This window comes from Squalius cephalus, assembly GCF_949319135.1.
Source record: "Squalius cephalus genome assembly, chromosome: 8".
Classification (NCBI taxonomy): Eukaryota; Metazoa; Chordata; class Actinopteri; order Cypriniformes; family Leuciscidae; genus Squalius; species Squalius cephalus.
Window position 1 is genome coordinate 46,817,237 of NC_137129.1, and position 27,753 is coordinate 46,844,989.

The 27,753-nt window shown below is 37.2% G+C and overlaps 2 protein-coding genes across 2 annotated transcripts in view; both read right to left on the minus strand.

Moving 5' to 3' along the window:
- On the minus strand, positions 1-20,122 carry LOC307163710 (major histocompatibility complex class I-related gene protein-like). The gene is made up of 7 exons (XM_079879917.1): positions 19,791-20,122; positions 7,258-7,515; positions 6,798-7,076; positions 6,359-6,649; positions 6,097-6,219; positions 5,903-5,944; positions 1-5,798 (listed from the first exon to the last, which is right to left on the minus strand). The coding sequence occupies exons 1-7, from the start codon at positions 19,837-19,839 to the stop codon at positions 5,776-5,778; spliced, it is 1,065 nt and encodes a 354-aa protein (XP_079736043.1). The 5' UTR covers positions 19,840-20,122; the 3' UTR covers positions 1-5,775.
- Positions 11,445-27,753, minus strand: part of LOC307163738 (uncharacterized protein) — a 22,929-nt gene continuing 6,620 nt past the window's right edge. The window contains exon 3 of the mRNA XM_079879958.1: positions 11,445-11,642. The gene's annotated coding sequence lies outside the window, so the exon portion shown is untranslated. The remainder of the gene's footprint in view (positions 11,643-27,753) is intronic.

The window sequence follows — 27,753 nt, forward strand, 5'->3', positions numbered from 1 at the left end:
TGTTCATGAGGAAAAATCCTCCAGCTCCTGCACATTCTTTGCTTTTCCAGCATCTTCTGCATATTTGACTCCTTACTAGCAGTGACTATGATTGTGAGATCCATCTTGTCACACTGAAGACAACTGATGGACTCATACACAACTATTACAAACCCTGCAAACATTTAGTGATGCTCAAGAAGGAAGCAACCATTAGGAGCCAGGGGGTGTACATTTTTGAACTGGATCATTGGTGTAAATTGCTCTTATTTTATTTAAAAATTCATTAATTAATTTAGTCCTGCCATTTAGAGGCTAAATAAGATATTAGCATGTAAAACAAAATAAGATAATCAAAATAAATAAAAATTTAAAAATCAACGTCATCTTGCTCGAAAGTTTACTCCTGGCTCTTAATGCATCCTGTTATATTCTTGAGCATTACCTTGCAGAATCTGAAAGATGTACGATAGGTAAACGTATGACTGTAACTATACATTGGAATCATTTTGTAAGGTTTAACATATTAATTTAAGAGCTCAGTGTTGAGACCTTTCACTGGAATTTGATTGACATGCGATCTGACCAATCATAATGCAGATACCTGCCATTTTTGTCCGACAAACAAACCAAACCAGATAGTAGATTAAAGTCATTGGACTTGAACTTGAAAAATGGTGTGTATTGAATTCTTTTTGCAGTTCTGATGTTCATTCATGTTTAATTCGTGCTATAACTAGAAGATATTATCAGTTCATGTGCTGCTTGAGTTGAGGCCTATATTAAAGCACCACAAAACGGTGTGTATTGTTTTAATTTCATAAAAATTACCAAATTTGAAAGCTGAGACTTTTTCATAACAGAAGAAGCCTTGTCTTGTCTGTTTGCGCATTGTCAGTGTCCTCTTTGCTCCGCAATATATATTTCACTGTAGGCCTGAAACGATTAGTCGACATTGTCGACAAATATCTTTGTTGTCGAGTAGTCGTTTGATCTCACGTGACCTAATGTAAGGGCCTGCAATATCGCGAGTTGACCGCTGCGACGCTGTAGCGCTAGAGTGTAATGCAGCCGTTATAATGCTATTGCGGTAGAAGAAAACACAGCGCGAATTATGACGGAGTGGAAACGAATCCGAACTAGCTAGGTGTGTAAAGTTTCACAAAACTTCAAACCAAGAATGCTGTCGTGTGCAATACATGCAAGGCGGAACTTGCTGTTCACGGGAGCACAACATGCATGTTAAAGCACTTAAAGGTCCCGTTGCATGCGGTTCCATGTTTCAAACTTTAGTTAGTGTGTAATGTTGCTGTTAGAGCATAAATAACATCTGTAAAATTATAAAGCTCAAAGTTCAATGCCAAGCGAGATATTTTATTTAACAGAAGTTGACTACAAAAAACGGCTCGATTGGACTACATCCCTCTACATCCTGCATTAGTGACATCACCAGAACCGTTTCTTGCCTAAGCTCCGCCCACAGGAATGCTCCCTCAACTCTACTGGCTACTTGCGCACTTCTTATAACTTAGGCTACTGTGTTTACTCAGCTCTTACGGTGATTTTCTGAAGTAAAACTGACGCTTCATCTTTTGTGTGATGTACAATAAACTTTATTAAACTCATCAGTATATGTTTGATCATCATTCAGACAGCAGACTTGTAGGCTATTAATAAATAATGGATACATAGCCTACAAGCAGATGACAAATACGTTATAATAACCGTAATTAAACTACTAAACCATACCTGTTTCATCTCTGTACAGCACTCTGACTCTGTAGGCATTATTGTCCGACTCGAAATGAACGCCGTTACTGAGAGTTTCTGATATTATCATCATTCCGTGAGATGAAATTGTCCTGACAGACTGAGCGTGAGCTCGTGAAGCTCCGCCCCCTGTCGTCCAGCAGCAGCTCATTTGCATTTAAAGGGCACACACTGAAACGGCTAGTTTTTCTGAGCCCCAAAAAATGTCAATTTAAACATGCTGTAAAAAATGATCTGTTGGGTATTTTGAGCTGAAACTTCACATACACACTCTGGGGACATCAGAGACTTATTTTACATCTTGTGAAAAGGGGCATAGAACGGGACCTTTAAAGAGGAAACAGGAGGAGCCGGTGAGAGGTGAATGTTCTCCAGCTGGAGCTAACGTAAATAACTAGCAGTAAATCTCTTTTTAGAGAATGCAATACTACTAATAATAGCAATAACATTAACAATAATAATATAATTACAGTAATGTGATGATTTATTTTTGCATAGAATAAATAAAGCTTGATCGAGCTTAGGAGTCAGGGCTGTTTTTATTATTGTAACTATTAGTTATTACAGTCTTATCACTTGCCTGTATTTTGTTCCATATTCATGAAGACTTACAAAAGGAGATGTTATGAAGAATATCACGTCAGTTAATGTTTAATACTGTAAATTAAAAGGTGAATGAGAATGTCTCTGTCAGCTCAGCTCAATTGTCATGTCAATTTTTTTTATTTTATTTGATTCTTATAATAATTGTTTGCAGTTTAAGTTTGTCTGTAATGCAGCTGATAATTTTTTTTCTATTGAAAGAGAACAGAATATTTAACAAATGCTTTTTGCATTTGTGTGTGATTTGAGTTGGACAGAAATCTGAAAACTTAAAGAGAACGACCTGTTCAGTTGACTCAAAGATCATTAAACCAACCATTTCAAAAGCTGAAGTGATTTTCTTTTTTTATATTATAGTTAGAATATGTATAACTCAGTGTTTTAACTAATTGAAAAGGCTGAATAATCGTTCCAAACTTACTGATTAGTCGCCGAAATAATCGACGATTAATCAATTAATCGTTCCAATAATCGTTAGATTAATCGATTATCAAAATAATCGTTTGTTGTAGCCCTATTTCACTGTGTGAGAACATGTGGAGTGAGAGCGGAATGGCTTGTCGGACGTAGCGACAGTAAGAGGGGCGGGTCTCTGTGAAAGGTCAATTTAAAACCATTTAAATCTTTGTGGACTCGGCCGGACTCGACTCGGACTCGGATGTGAAGGACTCGGACTCAAGTGCGACTTGGCCCTCTTTGGACTCGGACTCGATTGTTAAGGACTTGGACTCGACTTGGACTCGACAATGGTGGACTCGGACCCAACACTATTATTCAATATGCTTTATAAAATGGTAAATAAAATATGACAAGAACTCAGTTGATTTTTCACATCAATATGCTGTAAACTGATCTGTTATACGCACATTATACTGCCCTCAACACTCATAGTGGGTATCAGTGCAATGCCAGTCACACAAAGTTACATTTTGACTGTGCTCTCTGCAGATGTTCATTCACTGTTTTTGTATAAGCTGTTTTTGATTGTGGTATACAGCAAACATTTCAAGTCATAACTCTATATTATTTAGTTGTGAATAAGAGTGGGTTTGTATGTTACTAATTATTCAGAATATGCGTAACTCCACAAGCATTATATGAGAGCTGCTGGTACATCATTCTAGCCTGACTTCGTCATACTCAGATTCTAGTCAGAATGTGAGTCTGAGACTGCTCCATAGAGATTTGATTATGGGGCGTGTCTCAACCGAACCAGGAAAAAAAACCCCTCTGCACTCAATTGGATAGACCTACAACCAATCAGAGCAACGGAGTAAATGACGCATGTTCTTCATTCATATTTTCAACCAACAAAATGTCGTGGCTCTCTGTTCCTCTTTTAAAATGAATGCGCTGTCGATATCTTCTATAACAGACGCGATGGCGGAATCTACACATGATGTTTCATAAACAAAGTTCGGGAGAAGCACGTACAAATAATCAATCCAATATCAACTTGTCATCAAACAATACCATGTCTAACGTTACCGAGGAAGCATATTCACTCTGTCAACTTACCTAACAGTCCTTGACAGTTTTTCAGCATCCCTCGGTCCCTCCACCACCCCGAATCCTCACTCTTGTCTTGTTCTCTCACAACCAGGAACACGGGGGGAGTATGGCTACCGAGCCCACAGCCCTCTCGGACAGCACATCATATACGCATTTAGTCTATCTGACTTATTTGTGTGAACTCGTTAAATCTCATATACGCATTTATTCTATCTGACTTATTTGTAAGTGTGAACTCGTTAAATCTCAATTCTCCAGCTGCAGTCGTCTTTGTTGTAAACTAATTCAACCCAACCGCTCTTTGATGACGTGGGTGATTACGTAACCGCAGATCATCTGTCCATCATCGATTAAAGCCCGCCCTGGCAATTTGATTGGCTCGGCCTTTTGGGAGCCGGGCATAATTACTCCTCAACGGATCGAGTCCAGACCGAACTTCCCGACCAAAAAATGTTGTGGGCGGGGTTCGGGCTGGCACCCAGGCTAACATCATTCTATATTTTTGAACGAAAACTGTTTGTGAATTTGCTACAGCAAAAAATTGTTGTTTTTTGTCTGAAGGATTAGCCTATATTGCTCATTGGAATAACAGGTTAGAAGTCTATTATTAAATGCTAGAGATTCAGAATATGCTGAAGTTTGTATTAATTAACTACAAGTACGCTGCTAGTACAGGCACACATTTATTTTCATGTTGGTTCTTTGCAATGTTGGGACATATGCTGGCAAATATAACCTTACAGTTGACTTGCCAAATCACTTCCATTTGTTGTATTAATATATTTAATATAGGAAGTATTGGAAGTAAGTTTGTTATGGGTCATCATAAATACTTTGCTTTAAAAGTACCAAGTAGTAAAAAAATAAAATAATAAAATAATCATTAATAATCCATAATCGTTACCCTCTGAATCGTAATCGAATCAAATCGTGAGGTGCCTAGAGATTCCCACCCATCAATCGTTAACGAGAAGAGATCATTTCCACAGATGCATTCCACCCCCAAACAATTAACAATAATTTACTGTTTATAAGCGACAACATGATTAGGAAACTTAAAAGGTGGAATTCAGAAAGAAGTGCATTGTGTCCTTTATGCACAGTATAAATAAATGAAAAAAATCATTAAGAACTTTACTGGCTCATAATTTTTTATTAGAGCGTTTGAAAAAGGAATGACTGCCGAAATGTATTTGCACCGTACTGAATAAATTATTTTGTGTGCTTGAATGTACCCTGTATTTTATAACTATAAAACTCAACACAAATTTGCAATGATTTTGGGGTCCTTAGCAATATCACCATTATCACCATTAATATTCAATTGCTCAATATAATAATTATTTTTGGCTTGCATGCCTCTCAAGTCTAAAAAATAGACCGAGCTCTTCTCGCCCTCTTCAAGCCATTTTGAGATCATAAAGATCTTCAGCCATTCTTTTGTAAATTTCCTATAATTTAAGTTTCTGCTCAGTAAGTTATGTTTTGTCCATTTCAGAAATTTCCTCTACTTTTTTAGAAGATGGAAATTTTACCTCAAATTTTATCTTCACCATTTTCCTAATTTTTGCCAGTTCACTACAATACTTTAAAAAAAAAAAAAAAAAAACCTCCACATTTTTTATCACAGAAAAGTTCTGAGATCTGTGCGAGGATGACCGTTGTGTGTCTGTCTACAGTGCTATGTTGCTTGGGGCTGGAGGGAGAGATGGAAATTCTTCCTCCACCAGTATAAATTCATCCAGATCAGTGTCTTGTTTAAGATAATCATGCAAGTTGTCTGTAATCAGGTCACTGGAAGGGATCTTCATAAAAGTTTTGGCCACCTGCGTGCTGCTGCTATTTTGCTAGCAGTGTTAGCATTTACGCTTTGGTTGGACTTTCCAGCCTTCTTTCCAGCACTTTCCAGACTCAATTTTCATCATGCGTGGAGGCTGAAATCAATAAAACATTCCCTTGGTTCAATTTCTAGACATTTTCCTAAATTACACTTAAAATGAACATATTGCTGACTTCATTTAAGACATAGTATACTCACATGGAGGGGAGTATTGATTCAGTGACGTCTCAGAGCGTTGTCCTGAATAAGATGAAATAAACCAGAATAAAAAGTCACAATCACAAAACTGTATACGGTAAACATTGAAAGAGCCTCTTCTAAAGGAACATGATGTTTAGTTTCATTTTCTAATTGAGCATCAAATGTAATGAACTGGACCGTAGAACATTTACCAGCAGCACGTCTCCTCCTCCATATGATGAGTGCAGTTACGATGAGAACAGCCACACACAACACCAACACACTGATAACTACAGACAGACTGAAGGATCTTCCTGGGCCATATTTATCTGTATCTGAAAAAAAAAACAGGCAAATAAATACAAAAGCTAAAGATATGCACTGAAATAGTTTTTATTATGATTAAATCCATGTTGTTGATATTAAAAAGGGCATTTTGTTTGTTTGCTTGCTGGTTTGGGCATTTTTACTTACCAAATATAATGTCCAGTTTGTTGTCCAGATTGAGGTGCTTCATTGTACAGTTGTATTTATGTCCTTCACGTAGTTCTTCATCGCTGATCACTAAACTCTTCCTCATCTGGTAAGTTCTGTCTCCATTGGGCAGAATCTGTCCTCCTGTGATCTGGTCATCATCCACAGGCTGATCGTCTCTGAACAGGGTCAGGTTAATGTGACGGGGGTAAAAACCAGTGGCCAGACAGCTGATCTGAAGCCCTCCAGAGTCTGGGAGTTTCTTCCTCATGAGTCTGACTCTGGGTTTCACTACAGAGAATAATGAGAAGTGTTACTGTTGTTATTTATTTATGGTTCTCATGTTTCATAACGCATTCAGAGGCACGCATTTTCTGTCTGTACTTCATATTTGTTGTTATCTTAATTATACTGAAGTTAATCAGGTTGATTCTCTCACCTTTTCTCATCACATTGTTCTTTTCCAAATGCAGGTACCTCTGCAAAGTTTTAATGCAAATAGGATGATACACATTTTCATATAGAAGCTGTATACGAAGCCGTTTTACTTGGTCCCATGATACCATCCATGGCTTTTTAAAATGGAGATTGTTTTTTTCCAGGTCATAGGTTAACTCCTCCACACAATATCCATCAAAAGCATCCCAGGAATGAATTGGACCTGGTTTATCATTATTCATCAGTTCACATCCAGCAAGTCTCTGATACACATGTACACCTTCAAATAAAAGAAAAATGTATTTTTACACAATATAAAATGTAGTGAACTGAAAATTAATATTCTGGACTTTATGATTACCATCTTAAAGTCTTACATCAAATTTTGTAATAAAATTAAAACACATAAGCTATATCTGTTATTAAATGATTTGTTAATGATGATAATGTATAGTTCTCACCATCTGTGTGATTAAGGTGTTCATTAACATACGAATCCCGAGTTTTCATGGCATTATACATGTGTTGAAATACAACACCAGCATCACTTTGCTCCTCATCATAGTATTTTGAATCACTGTTAGTGCGATAGACAGGTTTCTGTGTGATTGAGTCATAATATAATATTTCCAGATCATCCAACATCACCACAGCACTGAACTCAGGAAATGGTGTCGGTCCAACTATATATGTTGCCAAAGCCATCAGTGAGTGAGAACCTGTGGATACACAAGGACGAGAAATATTAATACAGACCATAACATGACTACATTTCATTCCAGACTTATCTTCCTCTGGCATTATAACTGAAGAAGAAATTGTATCTTTAAGATGTGTGTGAGTGACCATCATATGACAATAGAGGACTAGGCCTGTCCCCGACTGTGGATTTTCATAGTCGAATCAGAATCGTCATGTCTTGCTTATAGTCGACTAATAGTCGAATCATGGGTATGGGGGTGGGGCTGGGGGCGGGGCTTTAACATTTCAAAGCCGCGATGTAGATGTACAGAAAAATCACACAAAGATCAGAAGAAAATGTATAAAAACATTTTGGATCAATAAAACTAAGAAATAACATAAATAACTCCAGAAAGGCCACAGACAGGATTTGCATTTCACATACAAATCAAATTAAATGACTCACTCATTAACACTGAATTGCTCCCACCTACTGGCGGTTTTAATTTCACATTTAAAGTATCTTTTCATTTTTAAATCATTTTATATATCAATATTCAACGTTTTATGTTTTAAACAAACATTATTTATGTCTGTGTAAAATCTAAATGCCATTTCAAATGCAGCTTCTGTGTTTCCTCTCCATTGCAAAGATTTTGTTGATCAATTTTTATTTAATTTGATTGGTAACAGCCCTATTGTGTCTTATTATTATAATTAAATGTATGAAATTGACACAAAAGATAATGCATACATATCATTAGGTTTAAAAATACATTTATAAAGGTAAAAATGCCAATGAAGGTAAAAATCTATTGAAACTTATTGGAAAAATGATTTGTCACTGCTGTGAACTGACCGCCACACAGAATATGAAGAATATCTAAAACTTTAGGAGTCGGTTGTCCACGGCAGTCCTAAACATGCCAAGTTACCAGCACAATAACACACTCAGCAAAATATTGTCTAATTATCATTATCGATAAAATCCCTGAAAATATAGAGATCATTTTTTGTCAATTTCGCACAGCAATGAAGAATATTTTGGCCAATTTAGTCAGCTTTATCAATGAACCAGAGAGAAACTTTGAGAAGAAGGATAATGGCACAGTCTCCATGCTACACTAATAATAGTAGTAAGGCTTTCCTCTGTGTACTACACATATCCATAGAAAGTACAATTTTGCCTGTATTATTGGTGTCCCCTTCAAAAACTGCTCTTGAGGAAAGTTATGTTAATTGCGAGAAAATAAGGTCAGCAGTCATACAGTCAAACAGAGTGACAGGGCATCTTTCTCAGAATGTCTCTAGGCCAATTATGGTATTTTCAACCATATGTGGAACATTATTAGACTTGTTCATCAAATTTTATCCTTGACCTCCTTTCATATACCAACACTCCTCTATAGGGGTGACCACGAATAGTCGAAGATTCGATGCTTCGATTGGAGGAGCCTGATTCGACTACCGATCTCACGGTTGAATCTTCGCAGAGGTGTTAGGAAACGAGGATCATGCCACTTTGAGATTCAACTGATTCGTTCAAAAAGCTGATTCATAATTCAGTAAGGAAATACCTCAGTGTTTCTCAGAGACGCAAATACAGTGCTTTGGCTTAGTTTTCAACTATTTTCGTTGGCGAAATAGAGTTAAAACAGGCAATATGGTGTCTAAAAGAAAACTTTTCATTTATCAATTTATTAAATCACATTTATTATCATGTTAATATCTGGAGAAAAACTGCACTCTTTGTGTGATATTATATTAGATTAACTATATTAAATGATATAAACTGTCTAAATCACACAGTGAAAGCGTGAAAATCTAAATGCGCACCCGCACTTGTCTAACAGTTAATATCTAACTGTTACAAGACTACATGGTGTATGCGTACACTCTATGGGTGTGTGTGAGGGAACGGTTTTAAACAATCTAGTTAAACGCACAGACTGTATAAAACAAGGTTATAATCGCCAGCATAGCGATGCAGACTACATCGGTGACAAAAGTACATTGGTATCATCATAAAAACTGTCATGATTTATTAATGACGCAGCATATTCTGTAGTAAAAAAAAAAAAAAAAAAATCACTTCATCCGAGGTTTAAAGTGAATAAAAGAGCCTTGACTTACTGGAGTTTCACAACTGAAAAACCTTGTTCTCTCCCACACTATGTTTGTGATGAGGTAAAAGGGGAGCAGGCAGTGGACCAAAGCACCGTGAGGCAAGGGAGGGGGACTCAAAATGTTAAAACATTTTTTTTTTTTTTCCCGTTTGCATTTTTATTGTTTTACTACTTAAACAATTGTTTTAAGTATATATCATTATATTATTTACAATACACATATTTTAATTATATTTTTAGGAGGGGACAACCCTCAGATGGGGGGGGGGGGGGGGGGGGGGTCCTGAATGTACAATACATGTACAGTGAAACAGAGAAGCAAAAATAGGCAGGATAAATCAAGAGAGATTTAGATGGTGATTGTAGCATTTTTAACCATGCTGATAATATTATGTACTATTAATTATTAACAGGCAATGTTGTACTAGAGACCAGCTAATTTGAGTCAGAGTCCAGGCCAAGTCCATAGTTGAGTTTATGACAAGACCATGATACTTCAACTTTATGGCAGCAGGCAGCCATTGTGCAATTTTACAATTCACAAAAAAATATGAATATTTCACACGGATTAACAATTGTTCGCCAGATCTTCCTAAACTTCCTTACTCAATATTTCTCCTTTTCTGTATGTCATGCAAGGCTGGTGTCAGTATGTCTGGCCGACTCCTCGATGAAACAAAAGGCCCTCCTGAGAATTAACACTTGAACTATCTTCTGCATATGCAGGGCCGGCCCTGACCAATTTGCTACCCTAAGCAAGATTTTACCAGGTGCCCCATGCATCACAGCCCATTTCACCCCGTCATTGTGTTCATGATTATTTAGCATATATATATATACACACACACACACACATTACAGCCTAAACACAAATACCAAGAGCATTACATCTAGCATTCAAGTCAAGTCCCCATTATCTTTTATAGCGCGTTTTACAATACAGATTTAATGTGAACTTTGCTATTTTTAATAAACCTGTAAATAAATATGATTACTAATTTTGGCAAATACATTTTAAAAATGCCATATACAGTACAGGCCAAAAGTTTGGAAACATTATTATTTTTAATGTTTTTGAAAGAAGTTTCTTCTGCTCATCAAGCCTGCATTTATTTGATCAAAAATACAGAACAAAATTTAATATTGTGATATATACTTTAAATGATCATTTATTTCGGTGATGCAAAGCTGAATTTTCAGGATCATTACTCCAGTCTATCACGTGATCCTTTAGAAATCATTCTAATATGATGATTCATTATCAAAGTTGGAAACAGTTCTGCTGCTTAATATTTTTTCATAACCTGTGATACTTTTTAGGATACTTTGATGAATAAAAAGTAAAAAAAAAACTTTTTTTTGGTTGTTGTTGAAATAAATCAATACTTTTATTCAGCAAGAATGTGTTAAATTGATCAAAAGTGATAGTAAAGAAGATTTATATTATTAGAAAATGTTTTTATTTTTTTTATTTTGAATAAATGCAGTTCTTTTTAAACTTTTATTAATCAAAATATATTAGGCAGCAGAACTGTTTTCAACACTCATAATAAATCCTCATATTAGAATGATTTCTAAAGGATCATGTGATAGACTGGATGTCACATGTGACACTGAAGACTGGAGTAATGATGCTGAAAATTCAGCTTTGCATCACAGAAATAAATTATAATTTAAAGTATAATAAATTGAAAAACAATTATTTTAAATTGTAATAATATATCCCAATATAAAAAAAAAATCTGTATTTTTGATCAAATAAATGCAGGCTTGATGAGCAGAAGAAACTTCTTTCAAAAACATTAAAAATAGTAATGTGTCCAAACTTTTGGCCTGTACTGTATCCCCCACAAAACTGTAGAGTAAAACATTAATAAAAAAAAGTGATAGTAAAAAAATGCGTCTTAAAACTGACATGATTGTTAAAAAAAAAAAAAAAAAAAAATTCACACAGTCTGGGGCCTCTGGAGAACTCAGAACAACTGCTAACATTAAGTTTAAGGTAAAAATAACTGTCATGAAATTATGGTATCTTACTCCTATGCAATTAGATAAACTGTTCATTCACTACATCACTTTACCTCTGTCTTTATCCCCTTTTATCCTCTTAATCTGGTCGAGCTCGAACTTCTCACCACACCGGCACCCAGTTTGCACATCTAAATTAGTTGCTTACATTTAAAAAATGAGCATACAATAGCATAAAAAAAAGTATTTTTAATGAACATAAAGGCCCATGTTTAATAAAAATGTTCACGAAACAATGAAATGTTAAGTGAAATTAGAAAATATAAGAGATTGTTAATTTATTTATATTGTACACACATTCTCATATCCATATATTTTGTTTATTTGTTTTGTTTGGTTTACTGGGTTTTACACGATTCTTTTTGTAGTGTGGTATTGGTGGCGGTGTACGGGTATACTAAAATAAACTTGTCACGTGTGTATAGCTTCTTCTTCTCACCGCTGATTCCTGATGGCTTAGAGGACAATTACGCGAGTCGCCCCGTCGTTTCAAAGACAAGTACAACGGCGAGCGCGTCCAATAATAACCGGCTGCAGAACCGCAGAACCATACGTCATAACAGTGTGAGGACGACAGCTCCAGCCTGACAGTCTGATGCCGGAAGTGGGCGGGGTCAAAGTCTGATGCCGGAAGTGGGCGGAGTTCATGTTTAACACGGTAGAACAAGGAAAAGAAGAAGAGAAGAAGCTAAAAATAATTTATATCTTTGTTGGATACAACATACTTAACGTTACGCTTATACAAAATGGCTCTAAGTATTTTGTAAGTTAATATTCAACAGTACTATTGATCTGTCATTGACACCATTATATGAGACCTGAACTGAGCTGGATGATAACATCACAGTTTTCTCCAGAATGGCTAACATAACGTTATATAGATTAATAAACTGAATGAATAACTTTTTTACAACAGAAATGAATCAACACTGAACCTACTTAAGCTGGATTATGACACTATTTTGTTCTAGATCCGCCGAGACAAACTTTGTTGCATTATTTTCCTATGATCCGTGTAAAGCTGCAATCTGTATTGTAAAAAGTGCTATATAAATAAAGGTGACTTGACTTAATAAATGTGACTAAGTGAGAATTGGGGCGATGGCACTTGATCATGTATTGTTATTTTACAGTTGGATTGTATCACTTTGTTAGGTTACATATTTATGGTTTGTGATTTAATTTGTTGTTAAGCGTTGTATTTTATAGCATTTGTTAAATTTTCTGACCATGAGAATTGCATTAATTGTATTTTATTTCACCTACAGAACCACATAATTCACAGAGGTTCAGCGCTAACACCTTTGGAGCAATGCACAACATGCTGCAGAAATGTTCACTGCCCTTTTTGTATATCAGTATTTTTAAACAGACAAAACGGGACAAATTGAATAATCACATTAAAATCCACTTTAAAAAGGCTGTTGTTCATGGAGGTATGAACATCTGGAGTTATTTTTTAATATACAGTGGATATTATTTTACATTGGCAGACGCTTTTATCCAAAGCGACTTGCGTTGCATTTCAAGGTACACATATTTAATAGTAGTCCCTTTGGAATTAGATGGTTTTCTGCATGATTTAGACAAAATATTAAATTATCTTAATTAACGTCTAAAAGTTACACAAACAATCCACACTGAAACTTAAGCTAACAAAACACAAACAATTATATATTTCTGTATTTATATTTTTTTATAATAATATTTCATATCTATGAATGCATCCCATTAAACATGCAAACACATAGGATAAGTTTGAGTAGGGTTAAAGGAGATGAAAAGCGCCTCAGGATTAACTCCATTTGTATTTATTTGATTTATTTTTCACTTGAGAATTATTGTTAAATGTGTGCCTGCATAACTTTTATAATATTTATTTTCTTTGGTTTGATTTTATTTTGTATAACTTATTATTTAGTTCGATTTTGTATTTTTATTTAATTACTATTATTTATTTGGAGCAATTAAATCAAATGTTCAAACGCTCAACCTTTGTTTTCATATAATTTTTTTGTTTTTTGTTTTAAGCTTTGTTCAGTTTATATTGTTATTTGACTCAAAACAAATGATTAAAGTATAATTTTAACTTTTAAAAAACTATTAACATTTGTTAATAGTAGTATATTGTATTTTGTTAATAGGACAAAACATAATTCTTATATTTTATCATATTTGAGATATTACATTTTCAATTAAATCGTTTAAATGCCTTGCTGCACCCACTTCCGGCATCAGACTTTGACCCCGCCCACTTCCGGCATCAGACTTTGACCCCGCCCACTTCCGGCATCAGGCTGTCAGGCTGGCGCTGTCGTTACAGACTATGGCTGCGTCCGAAATCGAATACTTCCCTACTATATAGTATGCGAAAAACAGTACGCAAGCAGAGTAGTATGTCCAAAATCATAGAATTCGAAAAACAGTAGGCGAGAAGTACCCGGATGACCTACTACATCCGGCGAGATTCTGAAGTGCGCATACCAGAGCCCGTCTACGGAGAGCCTTGGCACTTCCTATTAGCCCCATTGTATAGATGGTTGGTTGCAGTTCCATTAGAATTCCACTGGAGGTGATCGCGGGCGAGTGCAGACTGAATGGGAGTCTATGGGGCTAGGCGGCTAAATGTGTCTCTTTCACCCGATTGCCGTTGAGAAATCTCAGATTTTATTGTAGGTTTTGCAAGTTCAACATGGGTTATAGGTCGAAAGTTGAATGAACGAGTACTTATGTCCTTTCGATTTCTTACAGGTTGAGTTGTTGTTGCCCATAACACGCTAGCATTCTGCTAATGACGTCAGCATTCTGACGTCATTGACATTTTAAAAGACTTTTTAAACCAAATAAGTGACTCTAAAAAATCGATACACCCAGCAATGTGTAATTTCTTTGCATCTCCTTTCGAATACAACATTCAAATTACTAGACAAAAAATTATATCCTGAGAAAAGTGGATTTTGAGGGTTTTTCGCCATAGACCTCCATTCATTCTGCACTCGCCTGCGAGCGCCCCCGCATGGACAGAGACGTGTTACTGCAGCCAGTCCAGAAACCGGAAGTAAGCAGAGAGTGCCAATTCTCTTCCTATTAGACATTCTCTGCGCATACGATGGACACTTTACTATCCCATGATGCCACGGGAGAGGAGTTGTCGTCGTTATATTTGAAAATGGCGGAAACGGAGACGCGGCTGTTTTCAAGGGTAAGTACTTTACAACACACTTTTTGTTTATTTGTGGTTAAATTGTATTCGTTTAACATCATATAAGTAAACGATTGACTTGTTAAAAGTTTAAATAATGTAAATCGAGGGAACAAGTTTGTGAATTGGCTGCAAAAGGACAATTTTATCATTATTATTATTACCGAACAGAACGAGCTAATGCCTGTCAGCTAAGTTAAGTAAGGAATAATTGACGACAGGCCGTTGAATTATTAGAAAAATAATGCACACCCGAGGTGGTAATGCGGTCACGACGCGAAGCGGAGTTACACCTCAGGTGTGCAGTATTTTTCTAATAATTCAACGGCCTGAAGTCAATTATTCCGCTTGTACTACAGTTACCACACCTCGAAACATTGTTCAGATTATGTATTTCAAGACGTTTGTAAAGTTGTTGTCATTAAAACGCTCTTGTATGTAGGTCTAATTTCTTACGCATCTAATCAATGCCTCCGTTGCTAATTCCAAAACGTCATTTTAGAGTTAGTAACGGAGGTTTGAGCCACTGATAGCAGACTAATGCTGGGACACACGACTAGCTGACACAGAGTTAGTAACGGAGGTTTGAGCCACTGATAGCAGACTAATGCTGGGGACACACGACTAGCTGACACATTCTCTGACTGTTTTTATCGACTGCAGCAGATTTTAAACACCGACTTTGAACACAGACTGAACGCGCGTTTGGGCATTATCAGTCATCAAATTACATTCATAACCGGCCTTAAAGTGTGTCCCCAGTTATTAATGCAGTTATTAGAGAGAGAGATGTTGCAATAATGAGACAGAAAAGCATGTGCGTCAATATTATTATTTATTTATTAATTCAATTCCTTTTAATTAATTCGAATTCATTATTTTTTTTCCTATTATTGACAGATGACAGACTAGCCAAATAAATGAAACACAAAGCCCTTTTAACAAGTAGGCCTATCAATTGTTATATTATCTGCAATAATAATCTGTGCTGCAGGATTATCCATTTATTTAGCCTATATTCAGTTTAATTTTCTATTGATTATAAATAGGAATATACTTTATTTATTAAAATTAAACTGCATGTTTCCATTGATTGTGAAGCTAGACATTGGAAACTGCAGATCAAGCGCATGCGGCTAAATGTTTTTTCTTGTTATGAATTGTATCCTATTTTCCGTTATTACCGTTAACTACGCGGAGTGATATGGAACTGTAATGCGGTCGAGACCTGCCTGGAACTACTTTAGCCGTGCGTTTCCCTGAAAATAATGCACACCTTAGAACGTTCGTCAACCAATCAGATTCAAGCATTCAACGGCCCTGTAGTATAACGTTAGTTAACACTGTTTTATTTAAACAACGACGTTGTTTCTCAGTTAAATGAGAGGGTTACAAAACTTTTATTTTTTAATTTTACAACGATTTTATTTCTCCTTTACCAGTGTTGATGTAATATGTGTTGGCTACGTAGCAAGCTAACTTACTGTTATCAAGTGTACCTCAGCTTGTCCATGTAACATTAATATTAATTTAATAATATAGATTGACCATGGTTCATCACTAATGTTAAATTCTGTGTTGATTTTGCAGGGGGCTGATGACCACACCTGGAGAGTGGCTAATGAAAGAGAGGAAAGAAAAGAAAGAGCGACGAGAGAGAGGAAAGATTCCTTCAGCTTTTAGAAATAATTGCTAAAAAAAAAAATTATAATAAAGAAAACAAATGTTACACACTCTCTTTCCATTTATTTGTTAGTAAGTTCATTTTGTAATGCTGTTTTAGCAAGTTTTATTACAAAACACTTAATTCCCAGGGATTTACAGTAATTAGATTGTCAGTTGTAAAGTGTTTAATATGTGGCATGGAGTAATTAATATTTTTAAAGGGTATTGTGTGTGCACTTATTTTGTGGCAGATTCCAGATGTTTTTTTTGTGTTTTTTTGAAAAGCAAATTGCAGGTATATCTGAAAAATATGAGTGCCACACTGAAGAGAAATATCCACACACACCAGACACCTTTAAAATGTATTTGCTTTATTTTTGTATATTATTTAACTTTTAAATGGATACAGAATACAAAAGTTTAAAACAAAATCACAAAACTTTGGCACACAGTAGTATAATAGAGCTTAAAGCACTACCAAAAGCAAAAGTTTTAAAACTTTTTTTATTAAAGTGTCATCTTGAGGGAAGAAAATGAACGTCAGCAGCTTCAGTAAGGGAACCTTCACAGGTTTCTAAAGATCTAAAGGGACTTTCTTACTAACAATCTCATTTGTTGGGCATCACTTTAAAATAATTTAAAATCTGTTTCTTTAAAAGCATGTGTACAAGATGAGAACTTTACACACTGGGTAATTTTTGGATTTCCACTTGTATTTTTCCTACCCAAATTTAAAGTAAATAATTTGTAAAAAATTAAGCTCGAATATGTGATATGTAGCTAGAACACCAGCACCTCGATGTCCTTTTTCCCACCCATGGTCGCAATCAGTGACTGGATGGACTACCGTGAGGGGTGGAGGTCAGCTCCATCTTTAAAATATAGATGAAGAATTGGCGCAGTAGGTTGTAGGGCTTATGTGTATATGATCCTTATGTATGTATGTGTGTGTGTGTGTGTATATATATATATATACACACACACACACACACACACATATATATATGAATACTTAAGATGTAAAAGCCTCTAAGTGCCATCTGAAATTTTCCTCTAGTTTGATTATTTTTATCAAGCTTGTATGTTTATGTTCAGTTATTTCACTTTAATGGCAATGAAAAGGACCTATTAATTGTCATTAAAGTGAAATTACTGAACCTAAATAATACAAGCTTGATAAAAATGCTCATTTTAGAAGAAATTTTTTCTTTTACGTCATATATACACGTATGAATGAATGTGTGTGTGTGTGTGTGTGTATTGTATCTGACCTCAGTGTGTTACCCTACAGTTCACTGTGTGTGTGTGTGTGTGTGTGTGTGTGTGTGTGTGTGTGTGTGTGTGTATATGTATATACACACACACACTGTGATATTGCCATCCATGAATGAATCGACAAAGATAAACACATGCATACTATTGATTCATTCATGTTTATTCATTGATGGTAATATCACAAGCAAATAAATTACTTTTTCCTTACCAAAAATCAACCTCTGTCATTGTTCACAGGTTTGTGTGTGTGTGCGAGCAACTGACCGACGACTCTGAATTGTGAGCACGAACGACGTAAAAACGCAGACGAAAGCGGAGAGAAGAACTAAAAACATTGGTCAGTTGGTGCAGTCAGTGGAACGGGCTCTTTAAATTTTCGCGCTGATGTGACCGCGCATGCTACGTGACAATACCAACATGGCGCATGTAGTACGTCCGGACTCCATTCATACTACCCGTATTCATACTTTTTTAACGGTCGCGAAGTACGTTCTAATTTAAATGTAGTACCTACTCACAAAGTACGCGATTTCGGACGCAGCCTATGTGTCGTCCTCACACTGCTATGACGTATGGTTCTGCGGTTCTGCAGTCAGACCCATGTCAGACCTATCTCAGCGCGTTAAATCTCCATAAAATTCCAGTGACGCCCAGGGAGTTTTCGATTGTCATGGATGCAATTCCCACAGGGGTCTTGGCATTATTAGAGCTAATAACCAAACCAGAACTGCGCCCCTTTCTTCCTTTAATTTATTTGATACTGAAATTGGAAAAATTTGTTTTGCCCCTGGAGTCATAAATGTAAATAAAACCATTCGTTCATTTTTTCAAAAAGACATTGTCACCAGGCCAAACTGTATTGCTTACTGGAATAGATTGGTTGGAGGTTTGTTATGGAAGGCCATCTGGACTTTACCAAACAAATATTTATTGGTAAATAAAGTAAAGGAAGTAAGTTTCAAAATCTTACACAGATACTACCCAGTAAATAATTTTCTTGTCAAATTTAAAAAAGATATTGATCTGAATTGTTCTTTTTGCAATACATTGCCTGAAACTTTGTTTCATCTGTTTTGGCATTGCGCTCATGTTAACAAATTTTGGAAAGATTTGTCTAGATTTATAATTGACAACATTGACCCCTCTTTTTCTTTATGTTTAGAAAATGTTATATTTGGTTTTAATAATAGTCCCTCAAATAAAAGGAAAGAGTACTATATTATAAATTTAATTTTAATTTTTGCTAAATTCCATATACATAAATGTAAGTACAGTAAAACCAAACCTTTGTTTTTGGTTCTTGAAAAAGAAATGCAATTGTATACCAAAACTATCTTTCATTCCCACAATAAGAAAGCAATTAAAACTATTTTGGTTTGTGAATCCTTTAATATTTTTATGTAATGTTTAGCCTCCCCCCCTGGTTTCTTTGTTTTGTTTATTTGCTTTTTTTGTTTTCTCCATTTTGTATATATTGCAATTCTGACTGTACATTGACATTATTTTGTTTGAAGTGCAATAAAAAAAAAATAAAAAAAAAAAAAAATAAAAAAAAAAAAAAACCTATCTCAGCGCGTCAAGTAAACGCCTCGTCCGTTTGGGGAGGTGCGCGCGCAGTCTGGCTTCAAGCGAAACATTAAAGAACCATATCAACTGTTAAATAACATATTGGAGATTAAAATAAAATAATATTAGATCTGAAATTTGAAATAAACCAAAAATAGACATGAAAAATTAACATAAGTCAGAAATTTACTTTTGCTATGGTTTAATAAATGTTCAGTGATTTTTTGTGTTAATATGGCAACTATTTAAAACAAGGGTGTAAGTAACAACTAGACCCACGTTAGTTTGAGCCCCGTATTTGTTACCATATTATATGTAGGCCTATTGTCGTAATTATAAACACACTTGTTTGTAGCACAAATAGTTTTACTATTCTCACACACATTAATAGAAAATAGCTTACTTCTGCGTTGCAAAATAAGGTGGATAGGAAAGCATTAAATGAACTTACCTGCATTGACAACTGTCAAGCATGACAGCAGATACACAATCTTCAGCATTCTTTAAATTAAATCCACGTGTTATGGATAAGCTCTGTAAAAATAAAAAAATAAAGGATGTGAGTGCACGCGCTTGTCCCTTCTTAACACGCGCTATCCCAAGTCGATGCAAAATCGGTCTTCAGACAAACAGGTGTTGAGTAGCCTATGTTCCTTGATAATTATCGTCTATAAATCGTCTATATCGTCTGCTTAAAGTTAAAAGACAGTTAAAGTTTCTTCTCCAAGACGTGTTAACCCTCTTTCGTTTTATTTCGAAAGTGAAGAGAGCCTAAGTCCCTCCCCTTCCGGTCGACCGCCATGGGACCTTATTTCGGAAAAATATTGTATGGTAGTCAATGGCGAGACTCGAGAGACAACAAATATTTTGATCTCGTTTGAATTGTGCCCTGAATTACACATATGATGTTTGTCAATTTAAAAGACACATTTTAAAGTCAAGAAAGTCGCAGTTTGATGTAAAACTGTTGAGGTATAAGACTGTGAGAATACGTGAGAATACGCGCAATGCGGACATTGAATCCTATACAAGAGACTGTACTTTACACTGAGGTTTCATTTAATAATGTATTGACTAACATGAACTAATATGAACAATATATGTGTTACTGTAGGCTATAATCTGTAATCTAACGTATTGTTAATAAAAATACAGCTTGTTTGTTCATTTTCACATGCAGTGCATTAACAAATAGCCTACACCTATTTAATAATGTATTAAATGTTGAAATTAACATTAACAAAGATTAATACATGCTGTAGTGCTGTTCATTATTAGTTTATGTTAACTAATGTTAACTAATGTGTAGTGTTTCAAAGTCATTCTGCTGCATTATGAGCATCAAAATAATTAAAAAAACTATAATAATCAAAGTGTGACATTTGCCAAAAGATGGGCGCTGTCTAAAGTAAAAAGAGATTAAAAAGTGACATCAACCTAAAATCAAATTTAAGTTAAGCTAATTAAAAATACAAATACTTATATAAAGATTAGTTATACTTGTTTAGATTACTGGGAATTACTACAGCTTTTAAAGCAATAACAACATTTTGGAGAAAGCAAGAATCCCCTGCAGTTTTAAATGATTGGTTAGATTTAGTCAACATATGATGGGGGTCAAAAAAGTTCATCAAAGTTGTACTAAGACAGGTATTGTTCAAAATTCATGTATAACTTTGATGAAAGGTTTTGATCACTTAAACTTTTGACTACTATAGTTTCTAAATTACACTATGGAGAGGATAACATGAAATTAAGAGCAAAAGTAGCCTATACTTTTTGATATGGGCACCTCTTAAATCAAAGAATATTCTAAATAAATTAATACATAATACATGAATTACCTTTTTTATTTAGGCCTAACCCTCCTTCCCTTTTAATTTACTTATTTATTATTTTATTTAATATTATTATTATTATTATTTGTTGTTTAAATAACATTACTTGAATTCCTTATTAGGAATGTGTAATTATAAAAGTTTGCTATACATGTGAATGTTAAAACATTTTTTTATTTATTCATATTTTTTTCATATGTAAAAGTGTCTAACTATGTACTTATTGTTTATTTTTCTAATTGTGTGTTTTTTAATATGTTGGTGGAGGGTATTATTACAAATGGGAAAACAGAAGGAATAATAAGGAACAATTATTATGTCTTATTAAATGAAATGTCCAATTGTATATTTGTGTTTGAATTGAAAGACATAAAGTATATTAAATATATATTGTAATGGGGTAAATCAAAAGTAGGCTAATATACTGTAGGTGTTACGATGGGACAGAGGCAAGAGGCGTGCGGATCCATGTGCAAAGCTTTTAATCAGCGAGATGCGTTCAAAACAGGCAGAGAGTAGTACAAAACCAGGCAGATGATCAGGACAGGCAGCAAACACTCAGAGTCGAAGGACAAAGCAGAGGTATCAGAGGCAGGCAGCAGACAGGGAGATATCCAAAACAGACAGGTCACAAAACGGACGGGCAGGCAGACACAGAAATGAACACTCAGTAAAGTTCACAATAGTTAACCAATACTCAGAAACCAGTGAGCTCATGTATCAGTAATTTATAGTCCCTGATATTGACTACAGGTGTGGAAATAATCAATGAAGCAATGAAGTATGGGAAATGTAGTCCAAAGTAACCTGTAACTGTGTGCAGTGAAAAAGTCTTAATCGTGAACAGGTGACCTCTAGTGGTGATAGGATGGAAACAGCAGGCATAGAATGTGTCACAGAGCCCCCCTCCTAGGAGCGGCTTCCAGACGCTCCTAAAACAATATAATCCAGGTGGGAGGTGGAGCGGAGGCGGATCCGGGGGTGGGGGGGGGGGGCCAAGGCGGAGCAGGCTGGGGAGGCGACCAGGGCGGAGCAGGCTGGGGAGGCGACCAGGGCGGAGCAGGCTGGGGAGGCGACCAGGGCGGAGCAGGCTGGGGAGGCGACCAGGGCGGAGGCGACCAGGGCGGAGCAGGCTGCAGAGGCGACCCCTCGGGCAGAGCAGGCGGCTTGGGCGGTACTTTGGTCCACCAGAGCTCGTCAGCAGACCACCACGGAGGCCCAGATGGATCAGGAACCCATGGCAAAGACTGAAACCTAAGAAAAACTGGGAAATAAAACATAGACAGTGTATTCACAGCCCGTCGGGTCGAGGCCGGAAATACAACGGGTTCAATCAGAATCTCTGTGGAACTGTCTGAATCAGCATAAAGCTCAAAATCAGGTTCATGAATGGAAACTAGGCAAATAGGCAGTTCAGAAAATTCAGGGATAGACACGGAATAGTCAGGTAATTCATTTGTGGCCACTTTAGTCATGACAAGGCTACTAGAGCCGTCAGGAAATTCTTCCATAGTGTCTTGGGTCATGACAGGGCTAACAGGGCAAAGACAAAGTTCCTTTATGATCTCTGTGGTCGGATCAGGACTGAGCGAGAGTTCACAAATAGTCTCCTCGGTCGGTTTAGAACAGGGCGAGAGTTCATTGACAGGAAGATGATCACATGAATATTCAGGACTGGCTTCTACAATTGGGTCAGAACAGGGCCAAAGTCCATAATTGTCCTTTCTGGCTAGTTCAGGACGGTACCATAATTCATTGTTGGTCTGCTTGGCTGGTTCTGAACAAGATGGTAGTTGAAAGATTGCCTCCGTAGCCAGGTCAACACAGGAGGAAAGTTCATTAACGGCCTCTGAGACAATTTCAGGGCAGGAAAACAAGGGTTCAGAGATGATCTTCATGGCTGGTTTAGGACAAGGCAAGAGTTCATAATCGGCCTCCCTGGCCAATTCAAAACTGGACCAAAGTTCATCCCTAAACGTAATCACCGCGCCAGGAGCTGAAATGAGTGCCACCACCTCTGGATATTCAGCGGTGGTGTACGTGGCCCAGACACACCATAAAGCGAGCCCCATTACGGGTAGAACGGCCGACGGGATAACCTCGGGAGTAGAAGGGCTAGAATGAGTTGGTTTGGGAATCCCAGCTGTGCGTACTGACACCAGTGGTGGATCCTCCACGCTGGATGCAAACTTCGGACGATGGATAAATGTTTCCCTCCCCAAAATGTTCTTGGGGAAATAGGTGAAGACTGACTCAGGGTTGAAGGCAGTCAGCGGCAAAGATGGGTCCGGACTGGATAAGACCAGCGGCGAAGGCAGCTCAGGGCTGGACAGAACCAGCGGCGAAGAGGGCTCTGAGCTGGGCAGGACCAGCGGCGAAGAGAGCTCTGAGCTGGGCAGGACCAGCGGCGAAGAGGGCTCTGAGCTGGGCAGGACCAGCGGCGAAGAGGGCTCTGAGCTGGGCAGGACCAGCGGCGAAGAGGGCTCTGAGCTGGGCAGGACCAGCGGCGAAGAGGGCTCTGAGCTGGGCAGGACCAGCGGCGAAGAGGGCTCTGAGCTGGGCAGGACCAGCGGTGAAGGAGGCTCTGTGAACTCTGGCTCGAGGGAAACGACACTCACAGACTCTGGCTCAACTGGGCAGACGACTGGCTCTGTAAGATCTGTTGAGATGTAACAGGGCTCTGGTGCGGCTGCCATTATAGGCACGGAAGTACCAGTGCATTCCTCTGCGACCCCCACAGTGAAAGACGAGCCAGTTAACAATAGAGCATAATCCAAAAAATGACAGAGCGATGTTCGAGGACCCTCATGGATTAATCGAGATCTTAAGGGTTGATTTATGCCGTCACAAAAAAAGTCAATGAGAACACAATCAGGCAGATCAGAAAAATATGCTAAATCCAAAAACTCCTGAATATATTCCTCTAACAGTCTCATGCCCTGTTTTAGAGCTAGTAATTGTTTTGCAAGGTTCAAACCTGACCAGTGTTCTTCAGAAAAGCCGCTGGATCCTTGTTTGGCTGAGTATACTGTTACGATCGGACAGAGGCAAGAGGCGTGCGGATCCATGTGCAAAGCTTTTAATCAGCGAGATGCGTTCAAAACAGGCAGAGAGTAGTACAAAACCAGGCAGATGATCAGGACAGGCAGCAAACACTCAGAGTCGAAGGACAAAGCAGAGGTATCAGAGGCAGGCAGCAGACAGGGAGATATCCAAAACAGACAGGTCACAAAACGGACGGGCAGGCAGACACAGAAATGAACACTCAGTAAAGTTCACAATAGTTAACCAATACTCAGAAACCAGTGAGCTCATGTATCAGTAATTTATAGTCCCTGATATTGACTACAGGTGTGGAAATAATCAATGAAGCAATGAAGTATGGGAAATGTAGTCCAAAGTAACCTGTAACTGTGTGTGCAGTGAAAAAGTCTTAATCGTGAACAGGTGACCTCTAGTGGTGATAGGATGGAAACAGCAGGCATAGAATGTGTCACAGTAGGCCAATTATTAAGCTCAGATTCATCTTACCAGTTAAAATTTAGTCTATGAATTTATTTTAATTTTGTGATTTTAACTTCAATCTAATTAAATGGGCACAAAAAATCTAGCCAGTAAGAAAAGAAAACCTTTAGGATATATATGTATATATATGTATATCTACAGTATATGTATAGATGTATAGGCTACAATGATAAATTATGCAAGACCTACAAACGTGTTCAATTTTATTGTATAATATCAATTGTTTATGTTAATATATATATATATATACTGTGTTAACAAAAAAATATATATATACAGCGTTAACGTAAACATTTCATATACAACATAATTGAACACGTTTGTTGGTCTATATTGTATGATTTATCATTGTAGCCTTATTTAAGTTGATTTTCTGTGTACAGTATATTTATTTGTGTACAGATAGTGGTTAATAAAGTCAAATAATGGTATGCGAGAGAGTCAGTGGTAATATCATTGTGTTAGAGGATGTGTAACAGCCTGACAGTTAGCCTGCGCTGGACCAGGTTAGTTTCCCAGCATATTAAGTTGCCGAAGTGACTGAGCTTGAGCTATGCTAAATTAGCTTTAAGAAACCAAATCATTTGACAATGAGTCAGAATACTGAAAAAGGCCCGGCTTAGAAAAAAAGTAGCTATGGCGCACTACCGGTTCGTGCTTATAAGTTATTTTACGAGGAGAGTGTAGATACAAGTATATTTATAGATTATTAGGGGATATGAATGCTGATATATCTGACAATGATTCTTTGTTTGGCCAACGTCTAAGCTTAACCCTTGTCTGTGAAACCAGGGTTTCGTAGCCTACCTGTGTCCTAATGAAGTGTATATAAACTAGCCTGGTGTGAGTATGCTGTCATCCTTAACTTGTGAATCTGCCTCAGGTCTTCCAGTCTCCAGCTCGACTCCAGCCATAATGTCAGGGTTATTTCTATGTCTTTAGGGCACGACACGACAACGATGTACAAAAAACTGGAACGTTTTTCCTTTAAGTTTTTTAAGTACAGAAGACAACTAAAATGATCCTTGTTCACACTGATCCTATTAAAATTTTTTATTAAAAACATTGTATTATTCATGCCAGGCCAGTAGTTGGCGATGTCACTTTGTAAAGAAAAACTAAGCGACTGAACACATGACGTAATATGCATGCGCATAATGCCACTGTTTTCACCAATTCATGTTTTTGTAGTTTGCACCGAGACAATAATGGTATCGTTTTCAAAAACTTGCACTTTAAAAACCCATTTTAAAAAGTTTGCAAATTCAGGCCCCCAAAATGCCAAAACGCGTAAAAAGTCTTCCAGTTTTAGTTGTGTAAACGGCCCCTAAACGTTTTTTTGTGTGTGTGTGTGTTTTAGTTTGGTTTCAGTCAGATAGTAGCCAAATCTGCACACACCAGCAGGGCTGAACAAATTTTCTTTGTTACTTTTGTTCAGTTTCCCGCCATTTATTTGTTACCATGGTAACCCTCATTAGTTCTTTTGGTTCATCTGCGTGTCAATTATCTTGTCAATCAGTTCCTCCTTGTCACCTGTGTATTTAAGGGCGCTTTCACACTGGCAGTTTAGTGCGGACCGGGGCACGGTTCGCATGAAAAATCGCTAATGTGAACGCTGTCATCGGACCCGGGTGCGCACTAGAGTACCGAACCCGAGACTACCTGGAGGAGGTGGTCTGAGCTCGGTTGCTCCCGAACCATGGCGCGGTTCGCGTTAATGTGCAAGCAACACGGACTCGGGTGCGCGCTTGTTCAGGAAGTATAGTATCCCGCGCATGCGTGTCACTGTCGATATCATTGTTTCCTCACACACGACACAACCATGAGTGGCAGGGGAACGCTGTGGGACACTGAAGAGGTGAGGTGCCACATTCAAATTTGGGGAGAACAAACCATACAGGAGCAGTTAAATAAAACAAAATAAATTTTTTTTAAATATTAAATAAAAAATCTTCTGCGAGCAGCAGAAACACGGCGTCCCCTGGATATGTGCTGAATTACACCATGTAATGAACATAAACGTAGTTGTCTCTCACTATGTTGTGCATAATAGCACCAAAAAAACAGACAAATTACAGCTATGCTCAGTCGAGTTGTATTCTCCATGCGTTTTCCGTGTGCGTTTGCGAATGACGTAAGATCACTGCAAACGCACCTGGGTTTGATACAACTAATTGAGTGTGAAACCAGACCAACGCTGCGGGGGGCGCCGGGAACTAGCGCACTCGGGTTCGGACCGCAGCAAACGGACCCAGTGGAAAAACGCCCTTAGTCTTGTTCTGTCTAGTTGTCTGTCGTTGTCTTTGGTAGTGGTGGGCAGATCGAGGCTTCGTGAACCAATGAAACAGTTGAACCAAATGTGTCATATTGTGTCGAGGCTTCGAATCAATCCGACACCCGTCTCAACGGTGACACCTAGTGGTCACTTGCAGGTGTTGATCTGAAACAACCTTGACGAGCCATTAAAAAATGTGTTGTTTTTTATTATTGTATTTTTCTATTATGTGAAGCTTGTAACCTATAGGCTCCTCACTGTGCATAATGTTATTTTGGTCCTGCAAAATGAATACTAATAAAAGAAATCAAGCCACAATGTCTCACTTTTTTAGAGATTTTTATTCAAAAATATTAATTTCTCTGCTGTGGAAGGACTTAGCCTCCTTTTTTTTTTTTACAGATAATTTCTCCAGCCTTTGAAAAAAATCCTCTCACAAGGGACACTTGTCGCTGGCATGCAAAGATATTTTTTATCTAGGACATGCAAATGAGGAAAGATTACTGCTCTCTCTTTCCAGTAAGTTAGGGGATCATTCTGGGCAAATATGCATCGTTGATGTATTTTTTCACTTCCACTGTGGCATCAGCTGTAGCATGTAGCTGTAGCAACATGATTGTCAGTTGTGATTGGGACATTAGGTTGTAGGGCATAGGGCTATGGACTTTCTAAACAGTGTCCCAAAAGTTTGTAATTATATTTCAATTATAATTATATTTCAAACAATGCATACATTGCATAGATGGCCCAGCAGTGTCAGTAGCAGGCCTACAGGG